Here is a 27654-nt window from a genome sequence, read left to right on the forward strand (position 1 = left end):
TTTGGTAATGCCCAACACAGAGACAGACCAAGTTTTTCTTCTCAAACATTTTAAGGTCTTCAAGTGGAAAAGTGGTGCAAAGACATCCTGGGCCATAGTTTAACCTGTTATTTTTCAAAGCAGCATCAGTTTATGTCTTCTGTTCCCTACATTCCCTTTGGCACCTGTACCCCTGCACAGCCTCTTCTGTCAGGCCAACACAACTATTCATGTGGCCTAGTGGTAAATCAGGTTGGGGGAAAACTAAAACATCACAAAGAGAAGAAGAGTAGCTCACAGATAGATGCCTGCTCTGAACCAGGCCACCACAGAGACTGTGCCCACACAAGGAAGGGGACAGGAAAGTGCGCTGGAAGCATATGCTCACAAAGGGTTTAAGAAAAACTCAGCCTTTGTTGCTGCTTGGAGGAATTGCCCATGCACCTCTCTGCTCTTGTTTTTTCTCTCTGATGCTAGCCATAGTACTTAAAACTACACTGTTCTTTTCGGCTTGGTTAATTTTCACTCTGGTTGGATCCCTGATTTGTCTGACCACAAACAGGCATTGGACATAGCAGAGAGGCCCCTGAAAATGTAGTTTCATGACTGGCTTTCATTGAGTTAAAATGATGTTTTGGCCCAGAAATGTTTCCTTTACTGTGCCTTCCACAGCTCAGTGTGAGGTTGTGTGACTGATAAAAGGACATGGCAAGTACCAGCAGCGTGTCCTGGGCTGGTACTTCAGTACCTCAGGTGCTTTCTCTTTTACTAAGGGCCTTTCATCTGCAACTCCAAACCTGCCTTCTGCCCCCAGCTCTGTGTCCTCTTACCCTGGCTGCCTTGGCAATTTTCCCCAGAGCTCCTGGAGCAGTATTTTTCCCTTGTTTTTCTCATGGTGTTTTTCTCATGCTGTTATTCTCATGACCTTGCACCTGCAAAACCCTGATAGTGTTCTCAGCAGGTTCTCATGGGAAGCGACTGCCTCCAGCGTGAGAATCATCCCTTCTTCCCCCCTTTTCCTACCATTTTGCTTTCGGTTTGCATTTCAGGGGGCACACAGCTTAACAACAACCCAGCGTGGAACACCCACAACATAAGTGGTTACAAGCAATAGCATTTGTGTGTGTTCCAACAAACATTGTATCATTGCTATGGTAAAAGCACTAGGGGGGGCACCTGGAGAGAGTCCAGGAGAGGATGCTTTCTGAGGACCCTCTCCTTACTTTTTGCTTAGCTGCCCGTGTAGAAGAGCTCTCACTTTCTTTTCTCTCTTTCAATCTCTCCCTCTAGCTTATTTTCACTCTTAGATTCAATGTACACCCTCAGCTATGAGCCCCGCTAATAAATCTTTGTGCATGTGAACTTGTCCTCACAGCCTATGTGGGTTATGGCATGGAAGGCAAGTATCCCCCTGACAGCCTCCTTGCTTTAGCAAAACCACAGTCCTAAACTAGTTCTGCAGCATCATGCAGGGGACAATGCAGCTCCATGCAGTTTAAATGAATGGGTTTAACTGGTGGGGTTGGCATCTTGTGTAGTGGAGGGAACACACGGCTGAGGCAGGAGAAAGAGCAACAGTGGAATGGCAGCTACATTGGATTAGAATAGCATGAAATCATATTCTAAGTGGGAAGAAAAAACATAAATACCCAAGACTTTCCTCTTTGTAGAGAGATAACAAGTTTACAAGAACTGATGTGACCAGAGGAATGGTTCCAGCACTGAAAGCTGCCTGTCACCACAGAGACAAACAGCTCCTGGGGAGCAGGATTCTTGGGAAAAGAAAGAGCAAGAGCAAAGTGATGAGGTGATAGGACACAGGAGCTGTTCCAGCAGCTGCTGGTGTGGACTGTCGCCCTCTTAGAACGGCTGGCAAATCTGCCTGCACCCTGTTACGAGGTTTCACAGCTACTTTGGAGATTTTCCAGTAAAACTACATGAAAAACGAAACTGAAATATGAGCTGAGAGAATAACCCATTTATTTAAATATAGATTAACCTTAGGTGTTGGACCGTTTTCCCCAGCAAACAATTCCTGCACCACGCAGCTAAAGAGAACCTGAATTACAACACATAACTATGTCTCTAAGGCATTTCTAAATCATCACATTTTGTTGCAGTTAATCATTGCACTGATGTTTTAGCACTGTGAGTAGCTTCTGAAGATGATGTCAACACAGTCATCATGGCTGTGTGTGTTTCAGTGGAAAATATTTTGGGCTAAGCTTTGTGCATGACTATTTCAATAGAAAAATATTTAAGGGAAAGTGTATTGCCATGGTAAACTCTGTAGAAAAACTAGGGTGCTGCACGGGAAAAAAAGCCAAAGTTACATACAAAGGCAAAGGCCAAAGCTGCATTTTGCAAAATGTTATTAAATTATCCACGTATTTTTTGCATTAGCTGCTCCTTTAGTGAGTGATGCTTTCACAGAACAGACAATATAGCACAGGGCCTGAGTCTGTACTATCTTCTCCACAGACTGGCTGTGTAACAGGGTGGTTTATCCAGGAAGATTCCCCGGTGTTAAGGAGAGACCCAGGCCAAGAGCTCCCTGCCGAAGGGGTGCCGAATAGTAACGGAAGCATGGGGCTTCCCCAGATGCTCCCGACCTGTTGCACCTTTCCCAAGTTGAATGCAAATCTTTGTGGGGATGATCCTTCTAGTGTTTTTGGGAAGATATGGAGAAAATCCTAGGGAGGTAGCTGCACATACTTCTGCTCGCTATACAGAAGCCAAGTGAAATACAGTTTATCTGAACATTAGTTTCTTATCTTGGCCTTTCAGATTCTTTGATGTTATGGTGATTTAGTACTTTAATATCCATGCTTCTACGAGTTAGTTCTGGGATGGCCCAAAATGATGGACAGCAGCCTTTAGCATTTAGGACATTTTTAACTGCTGCTGATACAGGCCACACCACCAGCCAAATTCCTGTTGATGGCAGAGGCGGCATCACAGAATCATTATTGTACTTTGTCACCGTGTTGGGCTGCAGTGTGGGCCTGCAGATCCCCCCATTTATTTCCACAAATTGGGCTCAAAATTCCCTTTGCAAATATGCTTCATATACTGGAATATGCTGGTCTGGTTCAGTGAGAGCTCCTCCACATACAGAACAAGCTATTCTGGAAGAAAGGTAACTTTAAACTAAACCAAAGGCTTTGTTCACATAAGCTGTGTGTCCATGAGGATTTATTTGGTGACAATACTGATTTTTAGTAATTCTGCCTTTTTTCCTGCCATCTCCCTCTCTTCCCATCAATTGTTCTTGACCGCTCCCTGTACTGTGCCAGCAGAACTGTTTGTGTACTTTGTGAACAGATAAGGGAACTGATCTAATACAACTAGGGAAAATGGAGAAGTGCTGTTTGTTTTCTTCTGCCAGTTCACTTGGCTTGTGTGATTCATTACACAGCTATGTAAATCACTGCTTGGCAGAGAACAAAGGGCAGGTGGAAGCAGGAGACATTAGGTAGATGGGGTGGGATGGGACTGCCCCAGCCACATTACTCCTGACCATGAAGCCACAGACTCAGATAATACTTTACTGACACTAATTGCACATTGCTGCCACTCTGTCATCATGGCAGCAGAGCTGTTAGAGTAGCATAGAGAGTTCAACACCTTGACAAACCATGAACTTAAGCGGCACACAGGGGGATTTAAGGAGATTGCTGACCTATAGCTCACCACTACCATCAGGATGAGATCTTGTTTCTCAGCCATCTTTCACTCCTGGCTGCAGCTTCCTTTCTGGTGGTCATCGGAGAGTTTGCATTAGTCTGGTTTTGCCCATTAGCTAAAGAGGTAGGACCACGTTACTCTGTGCTTGATCAATTTTCTTCTGAGTTAGTGAGCTGAACTGTTTCATTGATAGCCTTTTGAAAGTAGAGCCCATGGAAGTGCACTGGTGGAAAACCAGAACTAGGAACATGAAGAAGGTTTGGAAAGGGAGGGGAGTGAGATATCCTTCCTTCATTAGCGTTGAGCTGTTAGATCAATTCAGCTGTCTCATCTTCTGATTCAGATACGTCTTCCATTTTTATGCAGGTTGATAGCTCCAGCAGATGATATGATGTATCCATATCATCTTGAACTTCTGCAGGAAGATTTATATGTGTGAGCTGTTCCTTGCCTTCAGAGCATGAGTCAGCTCACGGTCTGACCCATTAATCTTTCAAAAGTGAGAGAGGGAAAAGACTGCAGCCTTTTCTGGCTGTTGCATTCCTCTTATGCAAAAGGATGCTATGGGTTTCTGTGTTGATGCTTTTTCTTTGGTTTCTAATGTTGCTGTTTTCCTAAGGCAAAAACTATGTTAGCTGTCAGACTTACAAATTCAACTGATGTTCTGAAAATCCAGCCATGTTTTCAGAATCTTAATAAAAATACCGGTAAAACAGCCTCTGTAATTGGGGATGAACTGACAATACATAGAGCAGAACAGAAACCACCTCAGTTGCCATGTCTGTGTTTTCCCAATGAGCTAATAGAATTTTAAAAGATACTTTTTTCACCAGTTAATTCAGTACTCCCGAGGTATACATGCACAGAAAACAGTAACAAGAAACACTTCTTATAGGGCAGCTACCGGTATCAGGTAATTTAGGTGCAGGGCTATCACTGTAGATAGGTAAAATAAGGGTTACCTAAGGCAGCATAATATCGGGGCAGCACAAAGGCCAGGGACCCACTGTAAATGCAGGAGTTCTAAAAAGTCAGACTCAGTTGCTTCACTGAGTAACAGAAGAATTTGAAGGCAACATGTATCGCCTGGGGAGAATACCATCCACGCCCTGCAGCAGTGGGAACAAGAAGTTTGTTTTCCAGGGCTCTGCTCCTTTATGTCTGCCCACTAGCTCTCTATTCCATGTATCCTCCTTTCCCAGCACAGCACAGCCCCTTCATCTTTAAGACAGCAAAATTCAGTGCCACCCACATAGTTAAGAAAGCCCAAGCTAATTCTAAGACTCTCTAGACCATCACTATCTCCTACATTCTTTCTTACATATCCTCTCCTGTGTGGTCTTTGATACAAAAGTACTGGACTACCGGGCCAGCTGATTGCCAAAATCATCTCCAGAAGAGAGGAGGGTGGAGGTCTTTCTGTTTTATGTAGACTACTTGAAGCATATCAAGGAAGAAAGACACCAGGATGTCTTGACGAAGTTTTTAGAAACAAAGGTGTGAAGGTGCAGTCTTGGCTGCAGCTAATACAAGACCGTAGAGATGAAAATCTTGAGAGAAATGAGCAAGTAGTAGAATCACAACCCTGGACTTCAGGAAAGCAGGTTTTGGCCTACTTGGGAATCTTCTTGGTAGGATCCAATAGGAGACTAACTTAGAGGGCATGAGGCCAGGGCAGCTGGTTGATCTTCAAGAAGAACCTCCTCTAAGAAAAAGAACAGTCCGTTCTGATGTGCAGAAGACCAAACAAGTATGGCAGGAGGCCAGCATGGATGTATAAGGGACTTCCAGCTGAGCTCCACCACAAAAAGGAAATGTGTGGAAAGTGGAAGCACAGATGAGCTGCCTAGAACGAATACAGAGACATTGCTTGAGCATGCAGGGCTGGTGTTAGGAAAGTCAAAGCTCAGCTGGGAGATTAAACCAGCTGGGGAGGTGAAGGTTAACAGGAAAGGCTTCTGTAGGTACACTGGCAGCAAAAGGAAGGCTGAGGAAAAATACTGGTCCACTGCTCCATGGAGCAGTGGGCAGACACAGTGACAAAGGACATGGAAAAGGCTGAGGTACATAAAGCTTTTTCTGTAATGGTTTCCACTGATATGGTCTGCTCTTAGTCTTCCCAGTTCCCCAGGGTTAGTAGAGTCCATAGGAGTGAAGCAGTGCCCAGCACAGCAGTTAGGGAGCACTAAAGCCAACTGGCCATACCAAAAGGCACAAGACCAGATAGTGTGCTGGAGGAGATGGCCAATGTCATTTTGAGGCTCTATCATCTTCGAAAAGTTATGGGGATTTGGGGAAGTTTCTGGTGACTGGAGATGAGTAAAGGTTACACACATGTCTTCCAGGGGGGCAAGAAGAAAGATGCAGGGAATGACAGACTAGTTTACCTAACCTCAGTCCTGGGAAGGTGGTGGAGCAAATACTCCTGGAAGCCATGTCCAAGCACATGAAGGACAATAAGGTAATTGCCAGCATGTATTTACCAGGTCAAACTGATTGTTTTCTACAATGTAATGACTGTGTGGACAAAAGGGGAGCTCTGAATGCTCTAAAGGTTTTGCAAAGCTTTTGATACGTCTTTCTATAATACTCCTACACTCAAATTGGTGTCATACAGCTGGATAAGTGGATTATAAGGCAGGTGGAAAGTTGGTTGGCCCTTGTTTCAAAACGTGATCAGTGGTACAAAGTTCAATCAGCTGGAGGTTACTAGTGGCATCCCTCAGGGATTGGTACCGGGGCCAGTACTATTTAAGGTCTATTATTGATGACCTGGATGATGCAATGGGGGCAATCACAGCAAATCTGCAGACAACCCTAAACTGAGGGTGAATGGTTGATACATCGGAGTTCAGGACTTCTATGCAGTGTCCCAGACAGGTTGGCAGAATGGATTCACAAGAACTTCATACAGTTCAACAAAGCCAAACGCAAAGTCCTGCACTAGGGGAAAAATAGCCTTATGCAACAGCAAAGGTCAAGGGTCAACAAAGGAGCCCGGAGTAAAAAGACTTGGAGGTCCTGGTGTACAGTGAGTGGAACATGAGTCAGTAGAGTGGCCTTTAGGTAAAGAAGGTAAACCACACATGGGGCTGTTACTAACAAGAGTTATTAGCCAGTAAGTGAAGTGGTTCTTCCTCCCTCTTTGGCACTTGTGAGACCACAAGCGTCCAGTTCTGAGCTCCCCAGTAGAAGATATGCTGGACTAAACCCAGTAGAGAGACACCATGAAGGTCAGGGGACCGGAGCTCAGGATGTATGAAGACAATCTGAAAGAACTGAGTCTTGGCCTTAAGAAAAAGCTAAGGAGGGAGCTGCCTAATGGAAGGATGAAAAGAAAACAGATGCACAGGGAAAGGATGAGGGGCAAATGACACAAATTGAAGCATGTGAATTTCTGACTAATTACAAGTTAAAAAAGGATTACCATGAGGCTAGTAAAACACTGAGAATAGGGGACAACAGTGGCTTCAAAATCTTTTTTTTTTTTGAAGGTACTCATAGCTGAACTCAATGAGGCCTTGAGGAACTGGCTTTAACTTGCCCTTCTTTGAGCAGGGGATAGAGATGATGAGCTTTAGAGGTCCCTTCCAACCTACATGATCCCATGATTCTGTGCAGAACTGTGCCTGGAAGGGAATGAATGAAAGGAGTGAGACATTTACTTTCAACCCACATATATAAAAAGTATTTCAATGTCCCTGAATGATCCAGAAATATTCTGGTATGCATAAAAAAACCCCAACAAACCCAAACCAGACTGTCTCTTAAGATCCCATGTCTTCAAGGCATTCCAGAAATGTTTTGACATTTATTATTGCAATCCTATGAGAACTCACATTTGGCAAAATCTCTCAAGTACCCACCATGTGCTTTTAAGATACCTCTAAATCACTACTTGAAACTCACTGCAGACTTAAAAAAAGTATATTTTACTGTTCTCCCATTTTCCTCTATGCACTATGTCAAGGGCCCTATTGCTTCTAAGTTAATATATGTATGGTATTTATATAACAGTATTATAATAATTAAACAAAAAATGAAGTATAATAAATATTTTTTCATAATTTCCCTCTAGGATGTAAGAAATGCTTCTCCCATAATGCTGCTGAGAAACTGAGGTACAGAAAAGCACAGAGGCTTTCCAAAGAGAATCTCAGCAGAGCACAAATTTTTAAGCAAATTATCTGAACTTTCAAGCTTATGTCCAACCACACAACTAATTCTTTAAACAAACGCTTGATGAAGTGTACTATGACATTTGGAAACTCCGTTCCCTGGTATACCTGCATTTCATGTCTTTCAAGAAAGCAGAAAAGGACATATGGTTTAGACTAAGAAGTGTACAGTGAGGCCAGCAGGATTGTCAGTGGTGAAAGAAGCCCTCTAGCATCTGGAAGATAGGAGAAGGCATAGACCTGCCCAGACACAGCAAGTTGGTGAGGGAGACTGAACTGGTTGATTTTGGGTGAGGAACCTTTCCGCAGGCCAGCCAAGAAGAACAGGCTAGCTGAGGCTTTCACTTTCCTTATGATTTAGCTGAGCCTTATGATGTAGATGAGCGGTGGAGTTGGACGTCCAGCTGGCCATCTGGAGCATGTCAGCTGGCAACTGCACAACGAAGGGGAGCTGTCTTCTCTCTGGTAGCTCAAGGGCACCCACAGGGAAAAGTTAAAAACTCTCACCACTGAAAACTTTGTGCCTGCCCTTCTTTCAACAAATGCACAGCAGTTGTGATTTAGTCTTAATTATAAGATACCCGTCTTTTTAGAAAACATCCTGTCATATTTCAAAAACAAGCTTGCATATTTTCCCACAAACACTTTTATCAAAACCTTGATCTCATAGCACAGACCTGGGCAGAGCTTTTAATTGTAAACTACCATCCTTTCCTATGTAATGCTTCATTGGAGCCTACAGTGCTGCAGAAGAAAAGAGAGACTGTTTATTGCTAACACTATAGTACACGCACCATTTGAAGTGTATCTCTCCCTCTTTATCTCCGAAGTTTATGCGAGATGAAATTTTGCATACAGGGCACGGCTCACCTCTGTCACTGCCCTCAAAGCGTTTTTGAGACTGGAATGTCTCCCTCAGGGAGGGAAGACTTGTTTCTGCTCCTACAAGAAAAGCAGATAAGATGCTGTGCCTGAGGGCAGATTACTTTCCCCCTTTGTTAGAAGACTTTTTTTTTTGTTGTTTTGATTTTTACTGTTCATAATTATTATGACTCTGGGACCTGTGGTTTCTGAAATAAATAAATAAAAACCTGGCAATTGCAGTTATTTCATCTACAGCTGCAGAAGTAGCTTGCCAGGGAGTACAGAAGCAGGCAGCAGAGCAGAGCCTACGCTTCTTATCCGGAAACACTGTTTTCAGACTTCTGTGGAGCGAGCGGGAGAACACACAAAAAACCCCTTTAGGCACGAGGTCCACAGAGGGGCCGATAACACCCGTGGCGACAGGGGCTGCTTGTTTCTCTATCACACGCGTGCTCGGGCTGCAGGCAGCGATAGATAAGTGCCGCTCCGCTGCCGTGCGTTTATGACACGGATTACCACCAGGCTGAGGCCCCAGAGGGAGTGGGATGCCCGCGGCGGGAAGAAAAGGAAAGCAAAGGGCGCTATCCCAGCACTCTGACCGCTCCGTCGCCGGCCCGCCCGGGCAGCGCGGCCGCTTTTACGGCAGAGCCATTCCGGCCTGGCCGTCCGCGCTTTGCGGCTGCGCGGCGGCGGGTGGGGGGCGGGGAAGATGTCTGAGCGGGGAGAAGCCCCGGCGGCGGCGGCGGCACCGGCACCGGCGGGGGAGATGCCGGCCAAGAAGCAGAAGCTGAGCAGTGACGAGAACAGTAACCCCGGGGACCTGTCCGGCGACGAGAACGTGAGGCCGGGCGAGGGGGGGGGGGGGAAGGCGGAGGCGGATAGAGCGCGGGAGGTGGGGGCGGGGGGGCTGAGGCGGGAGCGCGCCCGCGCGCGGCCTCACGGCGGGGGCGAGCGCGCGGGAGCGCTGAGGGGAGGGGGCCGCCCCCGTCCCCCCGTCCCCACCTGAGGGGACATGGCCCGCCAGGACCCTCTGGGGCGGTCCTTGGCGGGAGAGGGAACGAGGCGCACAGCGAGAGCGGGGTGTCAGCATATCTCCCGCCCGCCCCGGCTCGACTCGGGGGCCGCCCCGCGAGGCCGCCGGAGAGAGGCCCCGCTGGAAGAGAGCGGGGAGAGTTGGGGGGGAGAGACACTCGCTGTGCCCCACGTGGGTGAGGGAGGCTTTGAGGCCCGAACTGTGAGCGGGCTCTGTCGTGAACTCTGCTACAAAACGTCAGACTTTATGCATTTTTTATTTTTTTTTTAATTTTTGCTGCAAAACAGCGGAATTTTCCATCGTTCCTGCAGTTTTGCATCGTGTGTCTTCACTGTCACGTTGTACAGTAACACGCGGCACAAGTTTATGTTGTGCAGCCCTTGGGCGAATGAGGAGTAGGAGATGGTGCTCATAAACTCCTGTCAGCAGGAGAAGGCAGCAGGCGATGGGGACTGTAATCTCTAACTTAGGTAAAATTCTAGTGTTCAGAGCAAAGGTAATGTGTTTGATATAGAATAACTTTATACCTGAAAAGTAAACTTAGTTTAAGGTACTGAGCAGTCCCTTTATGTAGGTACTGGTGTGCAGGGTGTTATTTGCCTGTTGGTTTTATGCAGTGTGAGGTTTTTTTTCTGGTTAGAGCACTTACCCAGCAAATGAGGCATCTGGACCACATCCTCCACAGGCTGTGGAAATGCTTCAAGATGCTTCACACCACTGCTGCTGGTTTTGTTTTTCTGTTGCTCAGCAGCATTTGTGAATCCAAGTGTAATTTGGTGACAGACATTCAGGTTTGCTTTGGTGTCAAGTTTTAGGCTATCAGTGACCACAGAACACATTGCTCAAAGGAGTTGTGGATGCCCCATCCCTGGAGGTGTTCAAGCCCAGGATAGATGGGGCTCTGAGGAACCTGGTGTAGTGGAAGGTCTCCCTGCCCACAGCTGGAGATTGGAACTGGATGATCTTTAAGGTCCTTTCCACCCCAAACGGTTCTATGATTATATGATTCTCTGATGTGGGTTGTCTCAATGGTGAAGGGATTCCCTTTTCAAGAGCTTGTTACTGAACTCCTGAAGTACTGTTACTACTCCTGAATGATGGGGGATTCTGTTTAAAAGTTGACATAATAAGCAACGCAACAACAAATTACAAGCACAACAAAAGTTGACATAATAACAACATGAAGTGTTGATTTGGAAAAGGTAAAGAAAGGGTGTGTTTTGTTCCGTAGGTATCTGTGCATGTTTGTCCTTTATGTGGTACTTGCAGATACCTGGTGTAGTTGCGCCACACTGGGTACCTGGTGTTCTTACAGTGACAATATCTGGCTAGTCCAGAGATAATTCAGTGTGGTCAAGTATTAAAATTGTGGCTAGCAAGTGTGCTTGGGAGATGACAATTTGGCAAAGTCTGAAAATTTTAAGGATCACAGAGAAGAAACTGAAAAGTGTAAAAATTGTTAAACTTGGTTGCACATTTTAGGGAAAGGTTGGCTCTTTTAGGGGTGCAACGTGAAGGGAATGATTCCAGATTTGGCCAGTATACTTACAGACTTGTGTGGCATTATTCTTCCTTTTGTTCCTCGTGATACCCTGATTTTCAGAGTCCTCGGTCAAACAAAGACCAACATACCTCTACAGGTGTTTGATGATACAGACATGAAACTGGGACAAAGAATAAATGTTTGTTGGGAATTGGTGCATTAATGTTTATAGTTGAGCTCATTCTGTGTTCCTAGTGGAGTTCCTAATGCAGCTTCATGTTATACTTAATCTCCTCCAGTGACAGGCTGTTGTCTGCCTCTGTTCCCCTTAGTTCAGCTCTAGAAATTACATGGCTTCGGGATGAACTTTTTCCCCCCCACTACTCTAACAGAAAGTGGACAGACTACCTCGCCAGAAAAAAACCCCGAAAAGTTGATTTTTGACGAGCTGAACGTACTCCTATGGAAGCACAGGGTTGGCAGTTATGATGTGAGTGAAGCGTGCTGTTGTGGGCAATGCAGGGAAAGGTCCTTTTAAAGTGGTGTCCTGCAGTGAGACTGCACATGAAATTGTAGTTTCTGTTAATTGTCCAAAGCTGAGCTAAAATCGCTTAGCAGCTGGATGGGTCGTTTTGGGTATCCTTTTTTTTTTTTTTTTTCAATTTTCTCCATTTTTATCTTAGCTCTGGCTGCTAAGGATTGGAGGGCCAGTTGGATTAGTTAGCTGATCAGCTGATCAGAATTTAGCTTCTAGTGGAAACAAGTATCTGTGTGAAAGAGCAAGAGGGGAAGGTGAGACTTCCTCTTCTGGTGGCAGTGCTGACTTGCTGAGAACTGTGCTGTGACTGATGCTGCTGAGGTGTACAGAAGCCTCACAATGGCTTGGTTCTTGGTGTGGTCAAGTATCATGTTTTTTACACAACTCTTCCTTCAGTACTTCAGAAGTACTCATTTCATCTGGATCAAGGATGTTTTCTAGGGGAAGCAGCTGCTTTATCTTTAGACATTTTCTTAAGAGCAGCTACCAGTATTCTAAAGAAACTTCACTAGATCACAGTTCACATCTCTCCCTCTTGGATTAATCCTCATGTGACTCACGTTCTGTTTCTAGGGAGGAATGCTGTTATATTAGCAATAGATTTAAATACTTGAGTCTAAATAACACCAAGTGCTGGGAGGTCTCCCATTCTTATGTAGGAGAAGAAAAAGGGAAAAAGGCCAAGTGCTGCAAGATTAATTGAATTTATACAGCCGTTAACGATCTCTTTCTGACATTCTATATAATTTGGAATGTTTTCAGGATGATGCCGTTAGTATTGAAAGCGGTACTAACACTGAACGCCCTGATACACCAACAAACACTCCTAATGCACCAGGAAGAAAAAGCTGGGGGAAAGGAAAATGGAAGTCAAAGAAGTGCAAATATTCCTTCAAATGTGTAAATAGCCTAAAGGTAGGTATGTATGAGCTTCAGCATGGGAATTCTGGGTACCACTTGCTGGCAGTAATGTTAATGTTGACTGTGAGAGAGTGTCAAGATAGATACTTTTAAATATATGTAAACAGTTATGTTCCATGCTGATTGGAAGAAGTACCTCTCTTATTTGGAATAGCCGAACTTTTGAAGAAAAAAGATACTGAGAAATAGGAAACAGTAGGTAGTGCTGTAATTAACCCCATTTTTGTACAGGTTTGCAAAGTAATATGTGATGTAATTATGTATTTCATTGAAGCTGTAGATGCTAGAGATAAATATAAGAAATGGAATAAACAAATTCAAATAAAACAAAACCTGTGACAACTCCATGCAAAGCACAGAACCTGTACAGATTTTTCTACCTTTTGAAATATCTTTAGAAAAAACCAACCAAACAAAACGAGCCTACAATTTTGGAGTAGCTTTCTCCTCACACTTACCAGATCAGGTACTGGTATTTTCTGTCCAAGGCAATTATCATAAATGCTATATAGTGCAATTTGGTTAGCTTACTGTGAGTGTTGTGATTATATGTTAGCACCTGATCGAGGTAGTGTTTTTCTGCTCACACAGCACCTAATGGTCTTAAGAGAAGTGGATTCATGGACTTTACTCCCTGTTCTGGTGTTTTAGGATACTGCTGTTTTCTTCTGCACTGGTGACAGACTGTGGTGGACTGAATGAGTTTTCTCATTCATTATTATTTTACACTACCAGGACGTTCTTTTTTTCTCATTCCTCAGCCCTGTGTGGGATATTTATGTGGCAAAAGCTGTAAATATGCCTTATGATTTGATTTTTATAAGATTTCTAAATAAAGATCATGTCTGGAACAAGATGGAGTTTTGTTAAACTTTATATTTAGCTAGCATGCAGCTAGCTCCATAGTAGCTATTTTCTGCAGAATTGCTTTAAGAAGTTTTTGTCATTCCCCCATGCTTGACTGTTGAGCTGCGCTGATGTAGCCGTTTCTGAACTTTGTCTTCGGGCTGCCTCACCGAATTGCTGGAGTACCTGAGTGGGAGAGAATGAGAGGTTTGGATGATGGAAACCTGCTAAATGAGCTTTGCCATGGGAGAAATTGTGATATGAAGTTACACTGACAAAAGTATCTGGGAAACAAATTGATCTTATTGTGTTCTTGAAGTATAAAAATTATCTCCAGCCCTCTCAGGGTGTAGGAGGAAGGGAAGTCGTTTTGTTTTCACCAAGGTAGGCAGCAGTTCCTGTGATTCACGTGAGTCGCCCCCACGGATGGTGCTATTTGTGGCTTCAAGTCATACTTCAAACACAGAGGTGGGCCTTTGGGCACCCAAACTTTTAACAAGTTCTGAGTTTTTTTACTCATGTTTGTTTTCTGTGTGCAGACAGAAAGGGTTAGTACTCTTCAAGTGTCTTCTGGGAAAACAAAACATTCCCTCACCTCACTGTCAACCCAGGCCCCACTTGTAGGGTGGGCCAAAAGACCACCCTATGACATTAAGCAATCCCTGACTTCTCTGAATTTGGATCAGGGCCTGGGAACAGATTCCTGTGCAAGTGGAATCAAGCTGTCAGGGAGTAAATGTAGCATTTCAACTAAATGGATATTTTTATTAGCTTTTTTCCCTATTTCTCTTTGAACTGAAATTAATAATAGATGTTTATGTTACGACAAAGACCAGGTAGCAGCCAAATTTGGTTTTTTACTTTGTGATTGAGGAAGCCCTTCTTCTTTTCTTTTTCCTGTTCTTCCATACCAATTTTGCTGATACTGTGGAGATAAACTCTAATGGCTGAATGCTGTATGTGGATTTAGAAAGACATTGGTGACTCTTTGGATGTCACAGCATATATCCCTGAGTTTATATGTCTTTGAGCTATGCTGTAAGATGCATGTATTGAAGTTAATGAAGGATCAACATGGTTTAAAGACATAGAAATTAATATTCTTTAGGGGTGTATAAATTAGGTGTTTTTGTACTTTCATACTCTTGGTTTTTCCCTCTTATTTTGCTTTTACTTTTCTTCCCTGGGGGAAAAAAAGAAATATGGCTATTACTGTCTGCTTTGAATGTTAAATGGTTATGATTCAGCCTGAAAAACTGAGTACTTGCTAAATATACTTTTTAAACACTACTTTGGAAGTTATTTTGGGTGAAATTTAAGCATCAAGAAAACGAAAATATAACTTGGAAAATGACAGGAAATAAAAGGCTGACTTTTATTTTTTCTTTTTGCAGTACTAAGTTACTGTGAGATGTACTGAAAAATCTTTGCTCTCTGTGGAGTGAATGGAAATAGAGTTTATGAATTAGCATATACAGCTAACAGTTGCACATCCTCATACATCCATTTGTGTTTTGATGATAGATCTTTCAAATGAAAACCGTGTGTGTTTTGCTTTGTTGTGCTCCCTTTAAAACAAGGCAGTTATTTGCCCTACTCTTTGCTTTTGCTTAAGGTGTGGCTTAGAGGTTGTAAGCAGCCTGCTGTTGTCTCAGCTTCTGCTGTCCCCTGACCTGGGAATAAATATCCAATACCATGTCTAGCTTGTTGATGTGTTAAGGAAAGGTAACTAAAACCACTGCCCATAATGGCTTGATTCCACTTCTGGGAACTGGAAATGCACTTGCGGTTAGTTGGTTCCCCGCTGGCAGTGTGGGTGACAGTGCATTAAAATGTATTCATGCAGGTGATTATTTTTTGTGTTGGCTTGGTATTTACTTCACTGCTTTCGGTCTAAAAACAGGTCTGGTCTTACTCTTTGACTGAACCCGAGTTGGTACTGAGTGAGTAAGGGCAAAGCTAACCATTGATAGATTATTTATTTACTTTTCTAGCAATTGTAGGTCTGTTTTCTCCCCTACTTTCTTTCTCTGGTGCATGAAGAACTGGAGTACTTTGGATTTTGTGCCCTTTATTCGTATTTGTGCCCTTTATTCATATTTATTCATAGGGACAAGATGGCATATCACAGTTTTACTTTTGGACCAGCATCTGTGTCACTCTTCTGTCTGTACAAACCAGTGTCAGATTCGCGTGACATACTTGGTATCTGAGCATAACCATAATGTATGGCAGCTAGAAGTATAATGTTTTGAAAAACCTGCTTCATTATTTAGTAGTTGGGACAAAAATTAGAACAGACAGGTATTTTCAAAATAGTTATATACTGTCTCTGGCCAGTAAGGATATTGGTAGTTTAAATAGGAGCACAGCTTCTTTGGTTATGATGGCCTGGTATATTTCTGCAAGAGCTTCTGCCTGGCTTCTTCATCCATCAAACACCAGCAAAACTGCAATACGTACACTTGTGCTCTTGGAGACTGCAGCACTGTAGCATTTGGTGTGAGGAATGTAGTGTGGGTCAAGTAAGTAGATTAAAGACATTTGTCTTGCAGCGAAATTTTTCCAGGGAAATAGGTTTTCCTTGAAAAAGCTTACTAAATACTTTAGGTATGTACTTAAATATAAAAACATAGAAACAGTATAGCCCTCTGTTGTATCTCTCTACTTAGCCTGGATCTACTTAGTCTGGGTCCTACATATAAAATCAGAAACTTCTTGCAGCTTATGCTGGAAGAATCTCCTATCTTGAGGGGGAAAAAACATGTTGCTCTTACTCTTCCTATTTCATTAAATTTATCAGAACCAGGGCACATGACAGAGAACAAGGTTATTCCAGAAAAACAAGTGCAACCCCTGCTAATATGTCTGTAATAAAGCAGTAAAATCCATGCATTTTACCTGTGTTACCTTCATGCGATAGGTCGGAAGCCCTCAGTATTCACCAGTATGAACTCTTTCAAGCAGAAATTCAAACCCAACCAATTATTGATGGAAAAACTTAGGCATTCTGAATTTGATCTCTCAACTGTTCTCTTCAAAGAAGACTTAAATACACTCAAAAATAGAGGCTACAAAGTAAAATTCATAGATTTATGGCACACAAAAAACCATGGCCTTGTGTATGCAATTTTATGGCTTACAGTTTACCTCATTCTTCATCTCTAATTTGACTATGATGCTTTACAGATGCTGAATACCTGCTTTTTCCTTCTGTCCTGGGGTCACTAATAACCTGGCTACTTGTCCCTTTCCTAAGATCCCATATCCCTCGTCACATAAATCCATTTGTTTGTTCTTTATGTTGTGATGGGTAATACTTTGAGTTAAACTTTGAATGATTCTTTTTAATCTGTATTCAGCTTTGAAAGTTAACTCTCTTAAGAATTGCAGGAAGGCCTTCATGTCTGAAAGATTTTCTCCCTTCTCTTACTAGCTCTTATAGATACGTCTGTTAATAACAGATACTGCCTTTCTCAGTAAATAATGCTATTTAAAATTTTTTCCAGACTTCCTTTCCTTTTCTGAGTGGTGTTAGACTCCGTAGCCACACCCCCTCCTTGAATTTATTCTTTGGTTCTTGGATAGGCCAGGGCTGCCAGGGCCAGTACTTCTCGTGTTGTCTCTGAAGCATTGCCATTTGAGGGCTGCTTAACAGCCGTCATGAGACACTTCCTTCCTGCCTGCACTGTCCCAGACAGTCCCCTGTGGGGAGGCACTTTAGTGAACATTATTCTTGCTGAAAACATCCTGTCAGGACAGGCCAAAATACTGTTATCAATTATTAACAAGCACCACCATATTCATCACAATTCATAAACATATCTGCTTTTTCCCCCCCTCCCTCTCTGTTTAAACTGATGTGAGCTGTGTAAAAATAATATTTGGCTTTTCTCTCGTAACTGTTTGTGAAGGCGATGTGAAAACACTTTGTAGACATGAACTTTGCAGTAGTATTGTGATATGCCGGAGAGAGTTCCTCATGTCTGTGATGAAGTTACAAGACCTAACTGTAATGAAATAATTAAATGTGGCCCTTCTCCATCCTTATACCAGCATAATTCTTCTTTGTCCTAATAATTAATCTCTGTTAAGTTACAAATCCTTGTGTAGAAGTAATTATAATGATATAAAATGTGTATAGATATGACCTTAGATGCAGAGACTGCCTTGCTGAAAATTGCAAAACAGAATAGTAGACCTGCAAATATAACTTGGGAGTTCTGCCAGCTTCTGGCCATAACTGAGACAACAGTTCTTCCCCTTTACTTTTTAAAAGCTCGGTGGGGAAAGAAAGGGAAGGGGTGTGTTTGTCAGAATATTCCTTTAACCTCGCTTAAGACAGCCAAGTTAAAATGTGATGTTACCAAACTATCCTTTTTAACTGTTCACTATCTGAAATTATACTAAATGTGAACCCAGTAGTTTGAGGAGGGAAACTTCTCAATTAAACTGTTTACCACCATAGCTGAATTTCACAGCAATTATATGCCTGCGGGTTTTGTTGTTTTTTTTATCTCTAATTTTACTTTCCATCTATAGGAGGACCATGGCCAGCCTTTGTTTGGAGTCCAGTTTAACTGGCACAGTAAAGAAGGTGATCCTCTTGTTTTTGCCACTGTAGGCAGCAACAGAGTGAGTAATCTTTTCTTCACTATACATACTTCCATGTGGTTCTGCATGCACTCCTTTTTCCAACCACCAACCAATCCCGTTACCTGTGTTTAGTGCGGATACAGAATACTTAATATAAACAGCTTTATTTCTAAGATATGTAGCATCTGTTATCTGGGACAGTTGCATCCTTTGGTTTCTTTATGAAGTCATGTGTTAGCTATTTGGGAATTAACTATGTCATGAAAGAAAACATCCTTTAGTAATATGCATGTGGGATAAGCGAGCAAGGTGCATAAATGTATCTTCTCAACTAAATTAGTCTTCATAAATGTTATTGTTTTGAAAAGGTCATACACTCTAAAACAGGATGAGAACTGTCTGCAATGACTGCCTGCAATGATGCTAGACAGCTCAGTAGATAAATTAATGGCCTGTGAGGAGTGAGTTTATAGGCTTTTTCTGAACCGGGATCTATGTCATTTCAGTCTTGAAAATTACTCCTGAAGTGCATTCTTTGTGAGTGTTGAGAATAAACAAGCCTTTTATTTCTAGGTTTGTTCCACCTGGCAAGTCACCAAAAGTGCTAAACTAACTTTAAGCAAAGGATCAATGACTCATTAAAAGACCAGGTCATGTTGGAGATGGCTGCAGTAACTGATTCCAACAAGAGTTTATCTTAAGAGAATTCAAATAGTAGACCTTAAAATCTGGGAAGGACAGCTGACAAGTCCTGGAGCGGTGCTTTACTGAAACATTTCTACCTGTTGAAAACAAATGGATAATGGATGAGATTTAAACCATAGAGGCACATGATCTCTCCCCATCAGGCAGTCAATACACAGGTGCATGTGATTTCCTTTTGAAATATCACAAATAAGCAGCAGTCTCTCACACTTCTTTGTTTTTGCTTTTTTCTCCAGGTTACTTTATATGAATGTCATTCCCAAGGAGAAATCCGTCTGTTGCAGTCCTACGTGGATGCTGATGTATCCTTTTAAGTTAAAACCCCATATGTTTCCTTTTTCTTTATGAAAAATTAATAGGTTTTTTAGGAAAAAGCATACAAAGGTTTTGTCTGTGATTTAATACTTTGCTCATGTGGTGCATTCCTTATGTTAGGTTCAAGTCTTGCCTCTTTCCCACATCCTACAGTCCCTCCTACTGAAAAAATGTTAAAAATGCAGACTCATGGACCATACTGTATTAAAATACATGAAAACTGATTCTCCATCAGTTTAATCTTCCCAACACTAATATTTGTATAATGTTTTACTGCTTTACAGTGGTCTCAGTTTTTCTCTATGAGTTGAATCTGGGTTTAAAGACTAAGAAATAGGTTTTATGCTCTGAAGCATTAATAACACGTGTTGATCACTTGCAGTATACAAGTCAGTAACTTGTGAACTCAGTCTTGATTCATTATTTCCAGTCTTTGGATGTTTTTTGAGAAAGTGGTTCAAAGGTGATGCCATGACAGAGAAGGTGTTCCTTGTATGTTAGGGAACAGAAGTGAGGAATTGGCCTCTGTAGAAAAGGTGATGTTACTGGTATTTGCAGATGTATAATTGAATATGTGTCTTTTTCTTAATTGGTTCAGCAGAGACTCCTGGGCACTTGAATAAGGTAGCAAAAGGTTTACTTAAAATAAAATCACATTGTTTAAAAAATAAATCTCCTGTTTGTTCTGTATTCCTCAACATAAGATGTTGTAGGCAGATGAAAATTTCTATACCTGTGCGTGGACATATGACAGCAATACAAGCCATCCTCTTTTGGCTGTGGCAGGGTCCAGGGGTATTATTAGGATAATTAATCCTATTACAATGCAGTGCATAAAGGTGAGTGTTTACAACTTTGAGATACAGCTTGTGTTTCAGTAAGGCATGAAACTTGTGTCTTCTAAGCATGTGTAAACATGAGGGCAGATGGTAACCTGGTCTCTAAATTCTATCCCAGCACTACGTGGGCCATGGAAATGCAATCAATGAACTGAAATTCCATCCAAGAGATCCAAATCTTCTTTTATCTGTAAGCAAAGGTGAGGAAAAAAACCTCTTTTGTTTTTATATAAATCAGGATACTTTGGATTGGAGTTTGGTCTAGGCCAAAACCTCTATGAAATTTTTTATGAATGTCACTGAACAGGTTCACCTTGAAAGTCGAGAGCAAATCATGCTCTCTTATGGCTGTATATCTTGTAATCATTAAATCCATGGCCTGCAATAACCATAACTTCACCTGTGTTGCAACGGCATTGTGAACAATGCTGCTTTTTAGGAAAGAAGAATCGTGAGCCTTGGGTTCCCTCTTTACTTTCTAACAGTTGAATTAAATTTTTCTGAGTTGCTGAATCACGTTGCCATCTAGTGGGGAAGTCTTAAGGTTGCAGACAGCAAGACACCTCCGTGTGCATGGGGAAAAACTTGGATTCTTTCTTGCTTGGGAGCTTTAGTTGGACTTTGTGTAAAAAGGGAGTTTTTGGTATGGTGTCTTAGGGGCTTGTCCAGAAAGTTTTAACAGTCACAACTTCCTAATCTTGACATTTTTGTTAAGTAAGGGAATGATCTCCGCAAGAGCTATCCTTGGAGGAATAGGATATGCTAGGAATGCTCGAGCTGGAAACACTCACATAAGGGGACCTTTGACTTTAGTGTATTTGGAATTACTGATGAGGCTACGTGAGACCAGGAGGTGGGAACTTCTCTGATGCTTGCAGCTGTCAAGTTGGTGCTATGGGTCTGTAAACATTCAGTTTCTTGAGTTCTGTGTATCTTTGGGTTCTCTTTTTAGTAACATTTTGACATTGGCCATAGTACTACAATTTTTAATGTGCAGTCTCTGGACCAGGTACTATCACGGAGAAGGCATGAAATAGGAGAGTACTTGAAGTCTTAAAACTGCTTGGCTGAGAGGTTAATAGAAAAAGAGGAAAATATTTGGGGCTGTGTGGCCTTCTGTGTCCCTTCTGGAACTGTGGGTGTTGCTGTAGTTCAGTGCAGTATACTTATGGAATCCAAAATGGAAATACACTAGAGGTTCCCATTTCCAAATGTGAAATACAGTAGAGGTTTTTAATTAGAAATTGTAAAAACTTTCTTTAAACAAGTAGATTAGTCTGATTGACTTTGGAATACGTATTGTCTATATAAACAGTTTTTCCCCTCCTTACGGTCTGTGATTGATAAAGAATAACACTTTAAAGGTTAAATAAAAGGAAAATCAGATGTTGATGTTAGAATGGCTGAAAGGAATTCTAGCATTTTTTGGTACATAAAACTGTTTTAAAATGAAAACTGAATAAAAGCGTATTTATCCAAGATCAGTTGTTCCTTTGTTTTTTGGGTGGTCTAAAGGTCCAAGTGTATTTTTGCTAGAAGCTGTACCTAGGGGAGGGGGTGGGCACATTTTCTCAATTGCAGAATTACTCTTCACAGTAGTTGAGTTGTAATGGCAATTTTAGTTAATGCAGTTCTGTTGCTTTTAACAAGTGAAGAGGAATTAAGTGCTTTTCTGATGTTTACATGAACACCTGTTGTTGAAAGTGGTTAAGCTGAAATATATTATTCAAATGTACATATAAAAAGCAGCATGTAATTTTATTTGTTGTTTATAGATCACGCATTGAGACTGTGGAACATCCAGACAGACACGCTGGTTGCAATATTTGGAGGAGTAGAAGGGCACAGGGATGAGGTGTTAAGTGCAGTAAGTGGAAGACTGTGGGGCAGTGATTTAGATTTACAAAGGGTAGTAAGCAACTTTTTGTCCTCTTGTGCACTGTTTTGATATTTTAATTACTTAAAAAACCCCAATTGGAAGTGCATAAATACTTTTTTAAGGGGATAGACAAGTTTAAATCTAAGGTGTTTTGATTGACCTGGCCACCTCTTGCAGACAGGACAGGTGTTCGCTTTCTGTGTCTTTCAGTAGCTAGTTTTCTCACAGTGCAGCCTTGAAGTAAACAAAATAGAGCTCAGTGGGGCTAGAAAGAGTAAAAACTTTTCATGATGGTCCCACTTTTGAAGTTCTTGAGAACTTACCAAGTCAAAGCAGCATAAGCAAATAAACCTTGAGAGACATGGTAGTGAAGGAAAAAAGTTGTTTCAGTTAAACTGTTTTCAGTGGCTGTTTACAGCCACTGATACCTAGCAAATATCAACTAGATTAGTTAACTTTTAATAGACTGCTCTTAAGAACTGTTTCCATTCCTGTTGTGTGACCTGAAGGGTGAGGAGTGCATCTTTAGGAAACCTGATACTGTATGTATTATTCACCTATGTTGTAGCCCTAGGATTCTACCAAAGTTTCTTCTATGGATTCTACTGAGAGAGGAGAACTAGCTGTAGATTCATTGTCTGTCACTGCTGTTGAATATACCTCTCTTTCTTGAGAGAGAGTAAATGTAATTATCAAGAAGCTGTGCTGCTTTGCAGTGAGCTGGATTACATTCTTAGCTTTTTCTGTTTGAAATATGCAGTTTTATTGCATTCTCTACACAGAAAATGCTGTTTTGATGGAAATGGTGGCATAAAATCTGACTTTATATAATACAGTGTAGGCTGGGGGTGCTCAAAATTATTTTATATATGTAGGATTATGATCTTCTTGGTGAAAAAATCATGTCCTGTGGGATGGATCACTCTCTAAAACTCTGGAGAATTAATTCCAAGAGAATGATTAATGCTATCAAAGAATCTTATGAGTACAACCCAAATAAAACCAACAGGTACGTAGTCTTCATCTTCTTGGTTGTCTTTGCAAAACATAAATACTCCTATCAATGTTCCAGGTTAATTCCTTTCCAAATTGAGAGTTCTTGGGAATAGTGTGTGACCTAGATATTGTGCTGGGTTCTAAATCTCTCTAGAGTATGTGTCTTATTGATGTTTGCTTCAGTGAAATTTTACTAAATTCAGATTCTGAGACTTTTATTTTTAAATACTTTAATTATTTCTTATTTGCTCGACTAGGAAATGTCTAGAATTATTATCTTTAGGCTTGTAATTCATGTGTTTCAAGTTGTCAATGCCTTTTTCATCATCTTAAAATTTCTGTAAGGGAATCAAATCTATGTAATTAAATGTGGCAAATAGTTTTTTATGGAGTAGTTAATTATTGTATGTTATTCGACTTTGGGGTGGGGACAATTTTACGTAGTAATAACCTTCATTTTCATCATTCTCTGATTTGACCTCAGATATGAGTAAATTATCGAGTAAATTATCAAGTAAACATAGCAATTAGATACATGATAGATAAATCCTCCTTTATGAAGTTCCTCAACTTTTTAATCTTAACTTCCAGTTAAACCATTGAGAGAATTGAAGAGTCTAAAACACAGTGAACATGTTCAGCAATGAGACTAGCTGTGAAAATACTCTCGCTTTTTTTGGTAATGTTACCAAATATTAAATGATGCTTTTTTTAGCGTGCTTTTTTAAAAATGATGATTTTTTTTTTTAAATAGTGTGCATTTCTATTTAACAATTTAGATGTTGCAGAAGCAGCATCAAGAAAACTGAGCCTTAATTCTTGAAGTATTTGGTGACAGGAGCTGCATTCAGCATCTGAAGGAGTGGTTTTGCTCAGCACTGTCTCTGCACAGTCTTGTACATGGGAAACTAGTTATTTCTTTAGCAATGAGGATGAGAACAGGGACTGTTCCTAGTACTAAAAAGAAAAATCAGCATATGAAATCTGCTTTGTTATAAAACTTAGAAAAGATGGGCTTATTCTTTTAACATTGAGATATGTTAAAACCAGCTGTTAAAAATTAGACTTTTGCTTCTGTATTTCTCTGAACCTCACTTGGTAATTTTCTCTATAGGCCTTTTGTTTCCCAGAAAATTCACTTTCCTGACTTTTCTACGAGAGACATACATAGAAACTATGTTGACTGTGTACGGTGGTTGGGAGATCTAATTCTTTCCAAGGTAATGTTTCAGCTTTTTCAGCTACATTACATTTATTTGCTTGTTTTGAGGATCCTAAACAATAGAAGTTTTACTAGCATTTGAGTCAGATTAAATTACTGTCCTGTGTCAAATGATTTTGTGGAGTGTACTGTGAATTTTGTCAGCTGTCAGGATGTGTGGATAAGCAGCTTACACTTAAAAAGTAAAATTATTACTACAGTTGTACCTCTGCTCTTTAGCAGGGTACTAGGTTTAGCAGGTACAGGGTTACTAGCTAACCATAATCTGCATGGAACCTATAGAAAGGGAATCTACAGATGCTGATTAGGGATCCTACTGCTAAAGGGTGAGATGAGGGTTACCATAAATGGAGTAACTTTAACTAATGTGCTGTGTCCACTAGTAACAGTGGCTTGCAGATGTTAAACCAGGCAGTCGAACTACCTTGATGCCAGAAATTGGTGAGTGCACAGTCCTTTTAGTCAAAGGGATTGGGTAAACAATCCCTAAATCAAGATGAGTTTAAGCTGCTTATGAAATTGTGTTGAAGCACATCTGGTTGACTTCCTCTGAAGTGGGTGAGGGAGGGCTCCAGCAGTCCTGTTGCCTGGCAAAGCTGTGAGGGTTTCAGGTTCCCAGCGAAGGACAGGGATGTATTGTTGGTGATGTGGCTGTGATCTAAGGACAGAGGTGAGATTTTTGGTTGTACGTTTTGTAATGTCATCGGGGAAGCTGTGAGATGAAATGTTTGCTTAGAGTTATAATTAGACTGATTGTGCAGTATAGATTGTAAATATAGGTGACTTTTTTTTCATTGTTTTACTCCAGTCTTGTGAAAATGCCATTGTTTGCTGGAAGCCTGGCAAGATGGAAGACGATATAGATAAAATCAAGCCCAGTGAGTCCAATGTGACCATTCTTGGGAGATTTGATTACAGCCAGTGTGACATATGGTACATGAGATTTTCAATGGATTTCTGGCAAAAGGTATGTGTCAGCTTTGACTTTTCTGTGTTTGAAGGTGTGTAGTTTTTCACTGATTCCATGTTTATGGGCATAGGAAAAGTCTTGGTTCGTGTGATGCTTAAGAAACAGAATGGTTTGCTATAAGGGCCTTTCTATGAAGGTGGAGGAGCTCCAGATTTTTTCATTCTGGGTTCTGCCTGATAGAAAAAAAGTCCACCAAATAAATACTTATTTTCCACTAAAGGTATGGTTACTGTTACATTCCTCCCCTATCTGCAGGGGTTGATAAAATGTAAGAGGGGAGGCAGATTTTATAGCCTTTCTAACTCCTCCAACAAGCTCATTAAGTCATTCATGTTTAAACATTCATGCACAAATTATTAGCTCTAGAGCCTTTATAAAATTCTGATTTCATTCTTTGAGAAAGTATTTTAAAATTCCTTTATCCTCTGCTTTCTTTTAAAGATGCTTGCTCTGGGCAATCAGGTTGGCAAACTTTATGTTTGGGATTTAGAAATAGAGGATCCTCATAAAGCTAAGTGAGTACTTTATTTTTGGGGAGTTGGGTTACTTTACTTTTTCCTTTACTGATAACTATAGAAATTCTTCAGTACTAGTTTAATACTAGTTATGTTCCATTATATCTAGTAGGTAAATAAACACGAGCCCCTGAAGGTTAACTTTTAACATATTTCACTGATTTATAATTTACATTATAGAAGTGGCAAGAGGCCCCATTCATATTGTGCTGGGTACCATGTGTAGATATAGTAGAAGAGAGTCGATTTCTCACAGGGCTTACAAACTAGTTGGGTGGAAGTCTTGCAAAGCAATTAAGAGAAGATGTGCTGGGTGGCTGTAGCACATGACAAAGGCAAGATAGGTGAGAGGACTAGAGTAATGAGAGTGTGGACAGGACAGAAAGGACAGAGTAATGAGCACAGTGTGGCAAACAGTGTGGCTTTCCAGTTCCTCAGCTGCGTGGCCAGGCAATTTTACAGCGTGTATTTTAAATACATATACATGTGTATACATATAGATAGATAGATAGAAAGATGCATATAGATAGATATGTATGTGACTAAACATACAAATGCAAAAAAACCCCCCTGAAACAAAAAAACCCTCCAAAACAAACCCACTCCCAAAACCCACTGTGTATAAAGTGGATATATGGTATATATAAAAATACTATATGCATTATATTTTTATATACTCTATATAATATATTATACATACTTATATATATTTATATATAATCCATGTAAATATGTGCATGTACACATTAATGAATGAAGTTCCTGAAAATGCTGCAGTCTTTAATCACCCAATTAAAATATTTTATTCCTAACTGCTGGGAAATAACATTGATTATGAAGTCCTAAATAATGTGATTCTATAAGCTTTCAATCTTTTCTTGAGTGAAAATTGAGTGGATAAGTAACAACAGTGGATGAACAGTTAAACTACTGCTTTCCCGAGTCCACATTTGGAATACAAAATACACTGTGCAGGCCATAACCTTGCTGCCCTTCAATTCCTCCTAGGTCACATAAATAAGGGATTGGTGAAACAGTGCTCCAATAATGTTGTAGCAAGTGCAGATTTAACATTGCAGCTGAATAATTTTCTTTTATTTATAGGTGCACAACTCTTACTCATCCTAAATGTGTTGCTGCCATTCGACAGACCAGTTTTAGCAGGGATAGCAGTATCCTTATAGCTGTGTGTGATGATGCCAGTATCTGGCGCTGGGACAGATTACGATAAATTACTTTTTCTTAATTCATAGTAGAAAATATATTTTCAAATTATAATATAGTCTGTTAACTTGCTAGTACAGTAGATGCATTTAGTGTAGACTTTCTCGAAGGTTCAGCAGGCTGGAGCTGAACTTAGTGATGTTTACATTCTGTGTATTGTTCTGCTTGAAATTGCTGCTTTTAATAAAAAGAAGTATTTTTGTAAAGTTTTCTGAATTGTCCATTTTAATTATTTCCCACAATGAGTTTTCTCTTATGGCCTATGAAATTTCATATGTACATACATAAACATATGGCAATTTGCTAGTAATTTGGTATATTTATGCTTGCAGCTGTATTTGCGCCTTTTTTAACTGAAAACCTTATGAAGCTATTACGCAGAGACCTCACAAAGGAAACGCTACACTTAAGAATACAGTATAAATAAATGTATTAATCATTTCTAAAAATATTTTTAACTCATTCCTTAAGATAGTTGCAGATTGAAATTGATTTAAGTTTTAATAATCTCAAATTAGGGTGAGATTTTCACCATTTTTGTTACTGATTAGGGGAAAAAACCTTACTGGCTTTTTTTTTTTTTGTGGATCATATTACTCTTCTGTTTGAATTCTGTCTGTCTAGTTACTGCAGTTATGTGAAAGTTAGTTCTTGGAAATATGTTTTAATTGCCTCTGTCATTATTCCCAAATAGTCTCCTCAATGCTTTTACTTGCCTTAGGAATAAGGAATTCTAAAATCGATGCTGTTTTATATAGGCTTAAATTATGTACAATTTATAAAAATGTAAGGGGAAAAGTGGATAAGATGGCAGAAATTATTAGCAGTGATAATCTGTGTTCAAAACGCTTGTGTGTATCTTGT

At 40.7% G+C, this 27654-nt stretch overlaps 1 protein-coding gene and 1 long non-coding RNA gene across 3 annotated transcripts; one reads left to right on the plus strand and one right to left on the minus strand.

The window, feature by feature from the left end:
• Nucleotides 1-1896: 1896 nt before the first annotated feature.
• On the minus strand, nt 1897-9436 carry LOC113987277. Of its 2 annotated transcripts, XR_005562521.1 has the most exons (4): nt 8936-9436; nt 8639-8786; nt 7094-7295; nt 1897-4081 (listed from the first exon to the last, which is right to left on the minus strand). It is a non-coding gene; the product is annotated as an uncharacterized LOC113987277 (long non-coding RNA). The 2 variants fall into 2 exon arrangements; XR_003540442.2 differs by lacking the exon at nt 1897-4081 and having other exon boundaries at nt 4407-7295; nt 8936-9432.
• On the plus strand, nt 9400-27000 carry EED (embryonic ectoderm development). Its single transcript, XM_027719825.2, has 12 exons — nt 9400-9546; nt 12525-12677; nt 18072-18164; nt 19067-19132; nt 19859-19984; nt 20103-20184; nt 21760-21851; nt 22739-22872; nt 23974-24079; nt 24890-25048; nt 25493-25566; nt 26671-27000. Exons 1-12 carry the CDS (start codon nt 9418-9420, stop codon nt 26795-26797), a joined length of 1341 nt encoding a protein of 446 aa, XP_027575626.2. The 5' UTR covers nt 9400-9417; the 3' UTR covers nt 26798-27000.
• The last annotated feature ends 654 nt before the right edge of the window (nt 27001-27654 follow it).

The sequence above is a fragment of the Pipra filicauda genome, unplaced genomic scaffold (assembly GCF_003945595.2).
Source record: "Pipra filicauda isolate LSUMZ 115617 unplaced genomic scaffold, ASM394559v2 scaffold141_size4267151_pilon, whole genome shotgun sequence".
In the NCBI taxonomy this organism is placed as follows: Eukaryota; Metazoa; Chordata; class Aves; order Passeriformes; family Pipridae; genus Pipra; species Pipra filicauda.

What these genes read in the sequence shown, in the direction of transcription:
- EED (XM_027719825.2), top strand. Translation starts at nt 9,418, where the DNA reads ATGTCTGAGCGGGGAGAAGCCCCGGCGGCGGCGGCGGCACCGGCACCG. An exon ending in ACCTGTCCGGCGACGAGAAC is followed by an intron (nt 9,547 to 12,524) that starts GTGAGGCCGGGC and finishes GAATGTTTTCAG; the next exon opens with GATGATGCCGTTAGTATTGA. An exon ending in AATGTGTAAATAGCCTAAAG is followed by an intron (nt 12,678 to 18,071) that starts GTAGGTATGTAT and finishes TTCCATCTATAG; the next exon opens with GAGGACCATGGCCAGCCTTT.